The sequence below is a fragment of the Pan troglodytes genome, chromosome 6 (assembly GCF_028858775.2).
Source record: "Pan troglodytes isolate AG18354 chromosome 6, NHGRI_mPanTro3-v2.0_pri, whole genome shotgun sequence".
In the NCBI taxonomy this organism is placed as follows: Eukaryota; Metazoa; Chordata; class Mammalia; order Primates; family Hominidae; genus Pan; species Pan troglodytes.
The window spans coordinates 126,491,675-126,505,316 of NC_072404.2; the positions used below are offsets into that span (position 1 = coordinate 126,491,675).

Below are 13,642 nucleotides of genomic sequence, written 5' to 3' on the forward strand. Positions count from 1 at the left end.
ATTAAAATATTTATAACATATATAGATTTAAAATAAATATAATAAATGCATCAAACTTTACAGTTTTACCACATGGTGCAACCTGATTAGTATAATATTATTTAATAAATAATATAATAATAATGAACACTTAATATAATTCAACTAATCTAAAAGTATTACTTGTGGATTTTCTACTTAAACATTCTTATTAATCTGTTGAAAATGCATACAGCCAAAAGATAAAAATTTAGGCTCTGGCTGAATTGGATTAAGGTTTTTTTGTTTTTGTAATTTTAGAAGTGTAATGTATGTAAAAATATCATGGTTGAATTCCAGGAGGATTTATGAACATCTAAGATATTTATCATTTCTTAGGGAATGGAAATCAGTAATGAAATAAGGAAAGTTTCATTGACCATAAATATCTTGCAAATTGAACAAGTAGAACAATGTTTTAACCTTATTCTTTCAGCCCTGAATGTTGCTCACCAGTTTTGAAAATATTTGAAAACTTTTAAATATCTTTCTATATTTTGTAAAGATGATGAACATTTATAAGTTTAAAATTCCCCCATAAAGAATTTTTCCTGTCCAGAATGGTAACTCCTCCTCCTTGATCACCACATTCTGCCTCCACACCTGCTAGCAGTATATCGAATTCTCAACCCCATTTAAGCATGATGCTTTCTTTTCACATCATCATATTTAGTTTTTAAGCAATGTGCTGCTCTGGATTTTACTTGATATAGACTTTTATGTCTTTGAAAGAAGAAATATTCTAAGATAATATCTTACCACTTATTCATTTAGACATTTCATCTCATGGTCATTTAATCAATGACCATGATATAGATACATCCCTAGTCATTGAACAGAACCTTGGCATACTGATAAGCAATAATGTCTATAAGATACAACAAGCAGAATCATATATTTGTGTCTGTGATGATGTACTACCAAACTCACTTGGGTACTTTTAATGTATGATCTCAGAATCTGTGAGAGTAACATCTAAGAATCCATACTTATTTTCTGCACAAAGTTACAGAACTATTGGGTTAAGATTCAAGTCTTTTTCCTTTGTCCACTGTCTACCATTTTTGTTGTAGATTTAGTAAAAAAAAAAAATTACTTGAGACAATCGTTCGAATTAATACAGAATATACATAGGTACAACAGGTACAATAGGTATACTGTCTTGTATATTTCCTGTGAAATATACAAGAAAAATAAAGGTTCAATAGGTATATTGTCTTGTGTCTTCCCTGAGAAGACTGAGAAGAGGGTATAGCTAAATGAGTTAGGGGTTTGATTTTAAGGGACCTGACTGGGACATTCAAAGTAAATGGTCTCAGTTAACATGTAATAATGTAAGGCTGTGGTAAACATAGTTCCTATCTCTACTGCCCCAATCTAAAAAGGTATACCATCCACAGTCATTTCTTGGCAGTCAGGTGATATCTGTAGAGTACTAGGTTATGTATCCTTAGAAGAAACATCTACCAAAAATGGACAAACCTCTTCTGCCCACATGTTCATGAACTCTAATTTTCATACACTATATCACACTCCATATGGAACTCAAATGAGGGTCACGCATAAACTGCCGCCAATACGATTAATGAGTAAACTCTACACTGCCTGTCAATTTCTTTTAAAAAAAATGAGTCAGAATATAACAAAATCCCTATATTGGGATAGATTTTACAGATTTTAGGTCACTTGTTCAAAGTGACTTACAGACATAATTAGAACCAAAACCAGGTGATTCAATCCTTACCCAGTGGGTATTTCATAGCACATTGACTATGATTATAGTTTTAAAAAGTTTGGACCATATGCTCCTGTCAAATCATTCTTTTTTTAAATGCATCATGATGACCAAAACTTCCCAAACTCAACCCTATAGAGAAACTCAGCAGTGCCTTATCTGTGAAGGGCCCATATTTGTGGAACCTCTTAGCTGCTGGAGTTTAGCAGAAGCACAATTCACTGTCATCCAGTCAGTTTTCAAGATGTCTCCTTAGATTGTCATTTTATTGACAGTAATGTGTTGCTGCTGCTTTACATCAAACATGTTAATTACTTGAGTCTGGAGTTTTGAATTTTTGCCCTAAAGTGATTTTAGCTGAAGCATTGTTTTGTTTTGTTTAAATCAGTCAAATAGAGAGAGAAAAATTACTAAATGGAAGCCCACAAGTATAATAAAAGAATGGAAACCACAGAAATAGCAAGTTTGAAGTTTCATACCTATCTAAAAAATAAATAGAATAATCCAGCTTCTTCGTGCTATTCTATTAGAAACTTGCACTACTCTGGGACATTCCATCTCAAGTTTAAAAAGCTCCGAAACCATTCTTCACTAATCCTCTTTGCTAGGGTCATAAAAGACTTCATAATATGTATAAAATAATTACAATCTTTGAAATTATAAATCTCATTGTAAACTTATTTTTTTAAACGTTAATTAAAACCCCAATGTAAATTTCCCCTTAAAAGACCATATAGTATAGGACAATGAGCACTCAAGCCCTTGAGTTGCTAAAATTTAAAAATTGCTGACAATAACGTGGTCTTTTTTAAGACTACAGTGTCCATTTATCATAGTGACTTCACAGTTTTCATTTCTCTCTTATTTGTACTCTAATTAGCGTTTTGCGTGAGTACTAATGAATGTTGTTAAATTTTAACAATATCTATTAGACTTTGTTTCCTGCAAAATGTAACTATATCTCAAGAAATAACAACTGCATTACTCCATCATCTCAAAAAACCTGTATTAGCATTTCTGCAGATTTATAGTTAATAATTGTACTTCTTTATCTCTATCTATTCCGTTGCCAACAAGCATACATGTATACGTTTATACTTTCACACACAGACCAATATTGGATTTTTTCAAATATTTGCCAACTGCTAATAGTTTTTACCAGTTTATAAATATTTAACTAAGTCTAGCCACATTGATTTGCACCTGCTTTCCAAGGATTTTTTCTTCTTCTAAGACATGTCATATAACTAACATGGTAAATAGCGTGATACATTTTTAGAATTATTTTCACAGAAATAACCAGAAAAATATCTATTAGGCAAGTAAAATTCTACAACCTTTTATGATAATCAGAGCCAAATGACATTTAAGTAGTTCTATTTTGTTCTGCCATTTCTCCTGTTTCAATATTTTCACCTGTAAGTTTAAGTTACAGCAAATTCTAATGAGTTCTTATCCGTATGATGACTTCTTAATATGATAGTGATTAACATTTAGTAACCACTCTGTATGTGTCGGGTGCAAAAGAACTTTTTTATACTATGAATTTTTAACGCATTATTTTATTTAATTTTCACAACATTCCTTTGAAGTAGGTACCATTATCACTCACCTTTCAGTAAATGAGGAAACAATGACATGGCAGCAGCACAGAAAGAACGAGAGTCCATGCCTGATCCCTTAATGACTAGGCTGCTTCTATTGAACACCATTTTGAGAGTACCAGAGAGCAAAATAAGGCATTTGTATTGGCAATTCAAGAAATTTTAGGGTTAAATGTGGAACAAAATGGGAACACTGAAAAGTGATACTCCTGTAATATGTGTGTGAAATGAAAAGTTACATTTTCATTTTCACTTCCCCAGCATAACAACTCTTCATATCTCTGAGTTTGGGCCTATATTCAGGCAACTTTTTTGAAAGGCAAATTTGCTGGAGGATACCTTCCTTCATTCATGCATGCACATACACGCCTTTACTATTCGCATCTTGAGCCAATTTTGCAGAGTTGGAAATGATGAAACTCCAGGTAGGGGAGAGACAAAAGTCATATGATTTTCTTTCTCCCACTCCCTCTGTGTCCCAATTTCCTGTAAATGTTTACTTCTGTAATCCACAGTTCAAATTTATTGTAGAGAATGAAACAATTTCTTTTGTTATCTGCTTTAGATTTACCAAACTCTACATTTTGTTCTAGAAATTGTTCTCACTTCTGTTGATAATGCTCCATGTTTATATATTTTGATATGATGTCACTTTAGTAACTAATACCATCACTTCTATTGAAGCTGATATCAATTTTTTAAAAGGCTGAGGGGATATTATATGTGAAACTACTTAGTATGGTTGCCAGCAACAGTTGTAAATCATGCTAAATAATAGAAAAGTCTCATCATTAATACCCCTATCTAGTCTTTTTGATTCGGGGAGCAAATGCTAAAGAAAAATTTTTAATTGTGGAGAAAAGGAAAATTAATAGTAGGGATGAAAAGTGTGAAGGACTTGTCACAAGCGATGAGATGTTAATGTATTCACAATAAGCTGTAAGCTACACTTCCTGTCAAATTAAAAATATGCATAGAAATACCCAGCCTCGCATCTCATTGGAAGCAGGGCAAAATCTATTTAGAACGTGAGGGTCATGGCTTCTAGAACAGTGGGGAAGACAGAAAAAGAAAGCAGAGAGAAGGGGACAGTCTCTCACACAAAAGAGGAAGAAAAACGAAAAGAAGAGATGGGGAGTTCCAAATATAATAGCTGTTACAAGTGATTTGAGTCTAAAATGTGAATCTACTTGCCAGAATGCAAAGAGCAGAGAGGCATGACCATAGAATTCCAGAAGCTCCCAGTCCAGAGCTATTTCCTATTTCCTTACTAAAGGTCTCATTGAGACAAAAATATATTCTTAACTCTGTAGACTGTAAATATGTGTTTTCAAATAAAATAACCACAAAACCTTTGAAGTGCCCTTTAAATATTAATTTGATTCTTCTTCATGAAATAAAGAATTCTTATGTCAATAGGCTGAAAAATTACAAAACAGATGTCAAATAACCTTCATTTTGCAACAACAACCTTCTATGAATCTGACATCTAGTTATTTCAGTTAACATCATGTATAAAACTCAGAAACTCCGAAATTATGCCTCCAAAGAATGGAATACTAATTCATGACAGCATGTTGAAAAGAGCAGAGAGAACAATACACCACAACAGTACATAAATTGACCAAATGAGACTGCATAGGTTACCATCTTCCATGACAACAGAAACTTACTGACGGACAATTTACATCTGGTTTGCTCCCTTATTCTGCAAATCACAAAAATGGGTTGCTGTAGCAACTGCCACATGCAATTTAGCTGGCTGGGGGGAAAACACCCTTAGAGTACTTTCTAAGAAACAAATACAACATGTATTTTTGTTGTTCCTCCTACCCTAAATTGAACAAATCTCCTGACAGGTCTATTTTCCCATAGCTTTAAAAATGGGCTTGCTCTCTGTTGTTTGCATTTATATTATGTGTACTACCAGTTTATGCAAAAGGTGAAAAGAAAAAAAATCCATAAAAATATAAAAGAAATAGATATAGATTGCCTATATCTAGTCACATGAATGTGATAGGGCCATTGTCTTTTATTACATCCCCACTTTTTATCATTGACAGCTCTTTTAGCCAGTTTAACTCCACTGATGTATGTATCAAATCTACACATGACACTCCCAGGAATACACAACATCTCAATTCCTAATGCACCAGCAAGGGCAAGCTTATTTTTCTGAATCAGAAACAAGAGCAAGTACAAATAATAGGCAGTTAATTTTCTTAGAAACATATTTGTAATATCACAGTAACACATAACATAGTCTTTTTCCAAGGATACAGCAGAGGACCTTAGAACATATAATACCAACATTGGTGCACATTGGAGCAGACAAATTAGCATCTACATGCTAAATAAAATGGGAGGAATACTCATCCTTTACCTACTGACTTCTCAATTGGGAACTAAGAGAAGAAGCAAAGTATCTGGAACACTCAAAGACCTGAATGTGGAACAAGTGAAGCACAAGTCATTGTTCTCCTTATTTAATGGCAAGTTTGACAACTTCTCAAACTCTACAGATATTGGTCTGATGTGGGAAGGTCAACTTTTTTGAAGGATCTTAACTATCAGCCCTTGAAATAATAGAAATTTCTTCTCTCCGGCAACTCACTGGTTTTGAGAAACTCTCTAAGAAAAACAGTCCAATTAAAAACAAACAAATAAAATGAAAAACAGATATGTCTTCTACCATCACCATTTTTGCCATGTGGAAACTTCTCATGAACTTCTCACTGCCCTAGGCTTGAGTGAAAGGCTTGCTATTTTGAGGTGGAGACTCAAATAGGGCAAGAGTTGGTGAAGTATGGCTGCTAAGAGATGTGAGGGACTTATAAATAACATTAAGATAACAGGAATTAAAGTCTCGGTGTGTGAAAATACTGTATATCTAGGATGCACATAAAAACTGCCCTTACAGATCTTGCAGGGAAAAGTACCTGACTATACTGTATAAGACTTCTGCTGTACCATTTAATCATACCAAAAAAAATGGAATCAACACACAAATAGATTTCTTTTCCACTGTTCTCAATTTAAAAATAATTGGAGAAATGTGTGCTTTGTTTAGAAGAGTAAAGGAAAACATTCATTCAATAGTACCACACAGAATCATTTGCTTAATAGCATTTCTAATATGTTATGCATGTATTCAATCTACTTCTTTCTATATTAAAATGCAAAAACAATTACTCTGGATGTAAATCCTAGAAAACAATCAAAGTTTCTATTAAATCAGAGAAGAGACAGTTAAGCTGCAATGTGATTTGCAGATGCTCATGAACAGACAATACTTAGAATTTCTCTCACTAGAATGTGAAAAAGATAGGTGGGAGAGATTCAGAAACTTCCTTCTTTCCCCTTTCCCTCTGTCTCTCCTTCCCTCCCTTCTTCCTTCTCTCTTTCCTTTCCCATTTTTTCTTTCTTTTTAGACAGACTTTGAAGAAAAGTTTTTATATAAAGTCTAATAATTTAAATTATATGGGCATGTAAAATTGCCTTATATTACAACGCCAGCCCTACAGCAGGTAGAAAATTCCTTTCAACATTCTGTTGTAAACAGTTTACATTCAACTGATCAGTCACAGGGGAATATGGGCAGTTTCAACCTCTTACCACCTTAGTCTCTAAAAAGAAATTCTGGATAGTTCTTTGTATACTTATATTAAAGCCATTTCTGTTCATTAAAAACTCAATATAAGCATGTTGAAGAAGGGGCAATGGAACATGAAGCAATGAATAAAAAGATTCTGTGCATGTATAACAAGCATTCTGTATTTTACTTTATCTGAATAGAATTTTAGAATCTACATGCTTTAATTGGGGCACTAGTAAAGTAATAATCTCAAATATGAAATTCAATAGATGCGTTTCATGCTCTGATTAAATGTCAAGGCCACAGATTTGTTATTTCAGATCTAGTGGGTAATAATTTTGTTGGCTAATAATGAACTCCCAAAGATTTATTTGCAACATTTGGCTGTCCATTTCAAAGCTCTTGGTCAAGCTGTACTATTTCCAATTCTGCAGATAATATTGTAGAATCTAGCATGCAAAGCTTAAACTTTTATGTAAATTTTACTAGTTTCATGTGTGCTGCATAGATTTAGAGTTCTGCTGAAATTTTGCACCAAAAATATTTCCCAGTCTCAACTTACAGCAGATATTGTCTTGATTTGCATCAACTTTTTCTTAACCGAGTATATATGGCTTTCTTTACAATACTGTTTTTGTTTTTGTTGTTGTTGTTGTTTTCTCCTGAAGTACAGTGTCTTCTGTAAGTGTCACTTTCTAGCGCAGATTCTTAACCCCAGTCTAGGTTTGGAGACAAAAACCTCACAGATTGTTGATGTATTCCATTTGATCACTATCAGCTGGCAACAAGCATGGTCTGGCCTGCAGCCACATCAAACCAATTTTCTAGAGGACTTTTCTCAGTACTTAACACTCAATTATATTAATGTTTATTATTGCTCTTTTTGTTGTTGATACAGCTTTTTACATTAATTCTGAAAGTCTGTGGCACTTCCAATCATTAAGAATACATTTTAACCTGAATTACATGGTTTTCTATGTTCTCCAAATACAAATGTCACAAATTTTAAGAAACTAATCTGTATATCTTATACTCCCACTACACTGTGCTATTACTAGAGATATAATATATAAAAATCAATTGAAAACCATATCTCAAGTAAAAAAGATATATGAACAAAACAAACATATCTCCATTAGTTTCCTCACAACAGATTTATTCAAGATATAATGAGAGTAGACATTGGCTTAGAAGAAATTTATGATTCTTTTTAAACAATCACAGATTTAATTATACCCTTCTAAAGTGGGTATTGTTACACTTTTGTAATCTCCTGAATTTAAAAAAAACATATTTATTTCTGTTTGCCAAGCTTACATCATCACTCAATAGTTCATGCATACAAACCACATGAGTCAATTCAGCATTCACCAACAAAACAAAGGTCACAAATGAGTACCTTGTACAGCAAATTTCTTTAAATGTATAATAAGATGGAAATTTATAATTAAAAGCAACTGATACTCATTCATTCATTCAGTAGATATTTATTGAACAACAATAGCAGGCAATATTCTAGCTAGGCATTGGAGATCCATAGCTCTGAACAAAACGGAAACAACTTTAATAAAGCTAACATTCTAGTGGAGATGATGGGAAGTAAGCAATAAACAAAAAGCAAATAATTTCTAGCAGTCTTAAATGATCTATAAAGAAAACAACATGGTGAGAATGAGAATGACTTTAGGGGATATTTTAAGTAAGGTGGTCCGTAAATAAGGTATTATCAAGAAGAATTAAAGACCAAATTAAAGAACAAACATCTAGAATGTGTAAAACATTTTCAGTACAATTTGACATGTTCATTGACAGCTACGTGATAAACCATTAACTTTCCTTCCATAATTAAGTTTTTTTTTTCAAGTCAGGTTTCCAAGGTATGAGGGAGGCACATCTCATACAAGAGCAAGAAAACCCAATCATCATGCTTACGAACTACAAAAGCATCTTAATTAAGTTTTAAAAGAAAGTATCATTTAATTTCACTGTGCAAAGAAGACAAGTCAGCACACAAGTATAGGCTTACTCAGTGAGTAAGACATAGGTCTAGACATGAAGGTGTTTCATTAACAACTAGTAAGGGGGCAATCAAGTACATATATATCTGCGACACAAAGCTTTATTACACAGAGCTCACAGGAAGAGACCTGAAAATGGAGTCAAGGACCTGGGATAGAGTTCAGGAGCCATCACTGATAATGCCCCTTCAACTTTCACAACCTCATGAAATCTCTCTGAGTTATCACCTGTAAAGTGGGTATAACTGCACATGCTGACAGGATTATTAGGGGAATCAAATAAGGTCATATATGAAAATTGAACTGAATTTGTACATTGTAGCACAATATGACTGTGACTACTATCGCTGTTTTCATTGTTTGTTGCTATTGTTATATGATGGAAAACTGAAGTTAATGGAAAGGGCCCTTAAAAAGTCTTCAGGGGCTGGGCGCGGTGGCTCATGCCTGTAATTCCAGCACTTTGGGAGGCCAAGGTGGGCGGATCACAAGGTCAGGAGTTCAAGACTGGCCTGATCAATATGGTGAAACACTGTGTCTATTAAAATTACAAAAATTAGCCAGGCATGATGGATGAACACCTGTAGTCCAAGCTACTCAGGAGGCTGAGGCAGGAGAATCGCTTGAACCCAGGAGGTGGAGGTTGCAGTAAGCTGATATCACGCCACTGCACTCCAGCCTAGGCAACACAGTGAGACTCTGCCTCAAAAACTAAAGTCTTTAGGATCTGAACTATACTAAAATATGCAAAGATAAGTAAAGCATCAAAGATCCTATCTGTTCATGGATATTAGACATGAAGACATCATTAGGGAAAATGATATTCTTTTTCAAATCTTTGTTTCTCCACACAATTGATAGGAATCAGTCATTAAAGAAAACCTCAAAACTAATATTTTTCAAGTCCATATTCATTATTATGACAAAGTTTAATTATGCTTCTCATATATTTAGAATAGCTTTTATTCACTGAAATAATATCTTATCTTCCAAGAAAACATAAACAATACCAGGAATGATCACAAATATAGATTATATCTTACTAACCAGTGTCATGAATTATAATTAACAGAAATCATGAAAAAGTTTTATTCCTTTTTCAGTTTGGATGTTGAGCTCCAAGCCCAAAATGGTTTAGCATAAACTTTACTACATAACTGTCTTGAAGAATATACATAAAAACCTAAGTATAAATATCAAACATATAAGTATAGAATACAAATAACGTAAAGTTCAAAGAATGTTTCTACAAATATGAAATTAATGTTGAGTAATTCTTGACTGAGCAATGTGAACTATTTCTGCAATAGACATTACTGGTATTAATTTAGTACCAGTTATTTAATTATAAATTTCCTTCACAAAATAATTTTGTCTTGGCATATTGGAACAGTAAAGTTAGGTGAATGTCCCAGATCAAATTTAAGGGATTCCAGATCTTAAATCATGTGACTGTGAAGGGAAAATTTCCTCTCCTAACTCACATCCAATAATCTAACACTATTCATTTTATCCATAAAAATGTATTAAATCCTAACCTGTGAAGCTGCTATAACATAATATAAAACCATTTGCTTTTCTGAGCCTAAACTGATAGTCTGAAACATAATCCTAAATTATCTGGAAAGAGTTTATCTACTAAGAAATTTTCCCAAACAGGTGATTTGTCACTTAGCTTTCACCTAATCCACATATGAGATGAATACCGGGCTTCTAAGAGTGAAATGAATGCAAATTTATAACCCTGTTTTGAAAGAACTCTTTTTCTCCATTAAGATTTAGAACTCCGTTTGGTGCTCTAGTCATGTACAACCTTGCAAAAAGACACTTATGTGGGCATATCACCCATGCTCTTCATGGGTAGCAGTTGTAAAAAAAAAAAAAAAAAAAGGTAATGTTAGCAAGGGCCTATATTGCCCATTAACAAAAATTAAAATTTGGTAGGCATCACAAATTACACTGCTTTCCATTCCCCCCGCCCCCCAAAAAAATGGCCCGTTAGTATTTTTACTTCCCCTGCCCTTAATTTTAGCCCTCTCTATTCAACACATAAGGCAAAATGTATTTCATTTACTATGCCACTCTTTTGGGGGATCTCATATTTCCCAAATGTTCATAACCTGATATAGACTAGTCCTTAAATGGTATAGTAGTCAAATATTATAAACACATTAAAGTAGAATACACCATAAAGCTCATTACGAACAGAAATAATGTGAATCAACTAATGTCCCCCCCTGCGTCAACAGTAATTTTAAATGAATTCAAGGGGGTTGTAGGCAACCAAATTTTGCAAAGTCATCTACATAAAGTAGTCCTACATAATTAACTTCAAGTAAAGAGTTATTGTGAGGCTTCTATAAAGTTAAGTGACTGAACTCCATCCTGGGTGACAAAAGGAGACCATGTCTCTGAAAAAGAAAAAATACATGCCTTTAAGTTAGGTGACAGGAAAAAGGAAATGCAAAACTTTATTTATATATTTTTAATTTATTTATATATATATATATATTTTTTTCTTTTTTTTTTTTTTTTGAGATGGAGTCTTGCTCTGTCTCCCAGGCTGGAGTGTAGTGGTGCGATCTCGGCTCACTGCAACCTCTGCCTCCTGGTTCCAGTGATTCTCCTGTCTCAGCCTCCCGAGTAGCTGGGTTTACAGGCGCATGCCACCACACCCGGCTAATTTTTGTATTTTTAGTAGAGACGGAGTATTTTTAGCAGAGACTAGGTTTCGCCATGTTAGCTGGTCTCAAACTCCTGACCTCAGGTAATCCGCCTGACTTCGCCTCCCAAAGTGCTGGGATTACAGGCATGAGCCACCACTCCTGGCCCTGAAAATGCAAAACTTTAACCTGCATATAGTGCCTTTAATTTCCACACAGGAAATAAATGACAAAGCTTCACTGACCTAGCATACATCAAGAACTTTAACTCTGTCACTTAGTACTTCAGAGTGCCACCAAGTCATCTCACCTTAACCATTTAACACGAGTGTTAGGGAAAGAGCTCATGTCCTGTACAGTAATGAATTTCCACTCACAAAAAGATGCACAAACATGCACACAGCCATAAATATGGCCTCCATGTCTTGGTTGAAACTCAAAGCCATAATTCAGGAAGTTTTTTCAAAGCTTACAGTGGAATGTATGTTGTTCTATTTTTAAAACTTTTTTGTATCCTCTGGACACAAATATAGCAATGTTGTTTAAAGCAGATTGTCAGGAATTTAAGCAGGAAACAAACCACAGAGCATGAGGGAAATCTGACACACTTTTGAAAAGAAAATAGACAAACAATCCCATGCTTATTATAGGGAACTAAAAATACAGCCCACATCGCTATTATCGTCTCCCTTAGGTATAGTAACAGAAAAGCACCATCCAACTCTGAACTCATGGCAGGCATCAGCTAACCCCAGCACACCCGAAAATGTGGTGCTATAATTTAGTCTCTTGTTTATTGCATTTGAAAAAATTCGTTCAAACTGAAGGAGCTAATTTTATTTCCTTTCTTTCAACATATGTTTTATCTTCTCAATTCTTAGTAAAAACGTAAAACACTGATGTTAGTGTTGTTTTATTTAATAGCAATGAGAACCAATATTTTATTATATGCAGAACAGAAAGTGAACTACCCAGAAACCTTCTACTCTGAGTTCCTTCAGAGGAATGTTCCCCTCCAAAATATAATTTTAAGATTTCTGTAATAATATTGTAACTACAATGTTCTTCATTCTCTATCTATACTAGGTCATTGGACTCTTGTCCACAGGCTTCCTTACCTTCTTTACAAACCAGTGACTTTCTATTCTGTCAAACTGAGTTAATCAAGGAATACAAATGAGTTGAAAACCTTTTTGCTGCCATCCTTTTACAGCATATCTATGCTTCAAAACCATCCCTCCTGAGATTGATAAAAGCATTTACTTATGGCAATCAATATAGAGTAGTCTTTTTTTTTTGGCATACATGCCTATCATGTCCTCCCATGTATAAGGCCCTAGAGAGTAGTGCTTGCAAGATCAGAAAGCATAAGGCAGCGTACTTGTGCCTGTTCATAAAATCAACTCAAGCTGCAATCACTTCATTTATTTTTTTCTTTTAACTATACCAGGGAGATGGACAGTCCTCACGTGACATAAAGAATGGAGACTTGAAAGACAGGATATTTGGCTATCTTCCAATAAAAAAATGACTTAAAAATTGTTTAAATTATCTGGATAATTACCCCAAATGTTTTCATCTGCAATGCAGGATAATTGAAAGCGGGTCTACATGAGACACACATTTCCCAAACCATTGTACTGCAAGGCACAATGTAAGTCTGTCTCCTGTCATTCAAGCAGGGGAATTTCCAAATCTAGTTGGAAATTCCTTTGAAGATAAAAGGATGACATCATTTACCAGTCATACTACCACACTAACTTCTCAAATAAACTGGAACTAAATCATAAGAATGAGCTTTTAGAGACCAAAACTTTCAAGAGAATAAGGAAAGCATATTTGGGCAGACTTTTCCTCTCAATTTATGTGAAATGTGTAAAATACAAATTAAGGCCTAATTAAATCCCTCTAAATATCTATTGATAGAAATAAAGAGTGGACAAAATGGGAAATTTTAATGCATAAATTTAGTCAATCACATTCAAAATTTTCTGAACAGAACTGAAGTC

At 34.0% G+C, this 13,642-nt stretch overlaps 2 protein-coding genes and 1 pseudogene across 11 annotated transcripts in view; 1 reads left to right on the forward strand and 2 right to left on the reverse strand.

Moving 5' to 3' along the window:
* The window catches only part of IMMP2L (inner mitochondrial membrane peptidase subunit 2), a 1,183,069-nt gene that overhangs the window by 727,258 nt on the left and 442,169 nt on the right, over positions 1 to 13,642 (reverse strand). Inside the window, exon 4 of one of the 9 annotated variants that reach the window (XM_054656234.2) lies at positions 53 to 11,381. The exons of the other annotated variants lie outside the window; for them this stretch is intronic. Coding sequence (XP_054512209.1) covers positions 11,336 to 11,381 — 46 coding nt within the window. The 3' untranslated portion in view covers positions 53 to 11,335. Of the gene's footprint in view, positions 1 to 52; positions 11,382 to 13,642 lie in introns of those variants that run through there. 9 annotated transcript variants of the gene reach the window in all.
* LRRN3 (leucine rich repeat neuronal 3) overlaps positions 1 to 13,642 on the forward strand; it is a 34,496-nt gene that overhangs the window by 9,417 nt on the left and 11,437 nt on the right. The window lies entirely within an intron of this gene.
* On the reverse strand, positions 8,810 to 8,899 carry LOC112209951 (small nucleolar RNA U13; annotated as a pseudogene).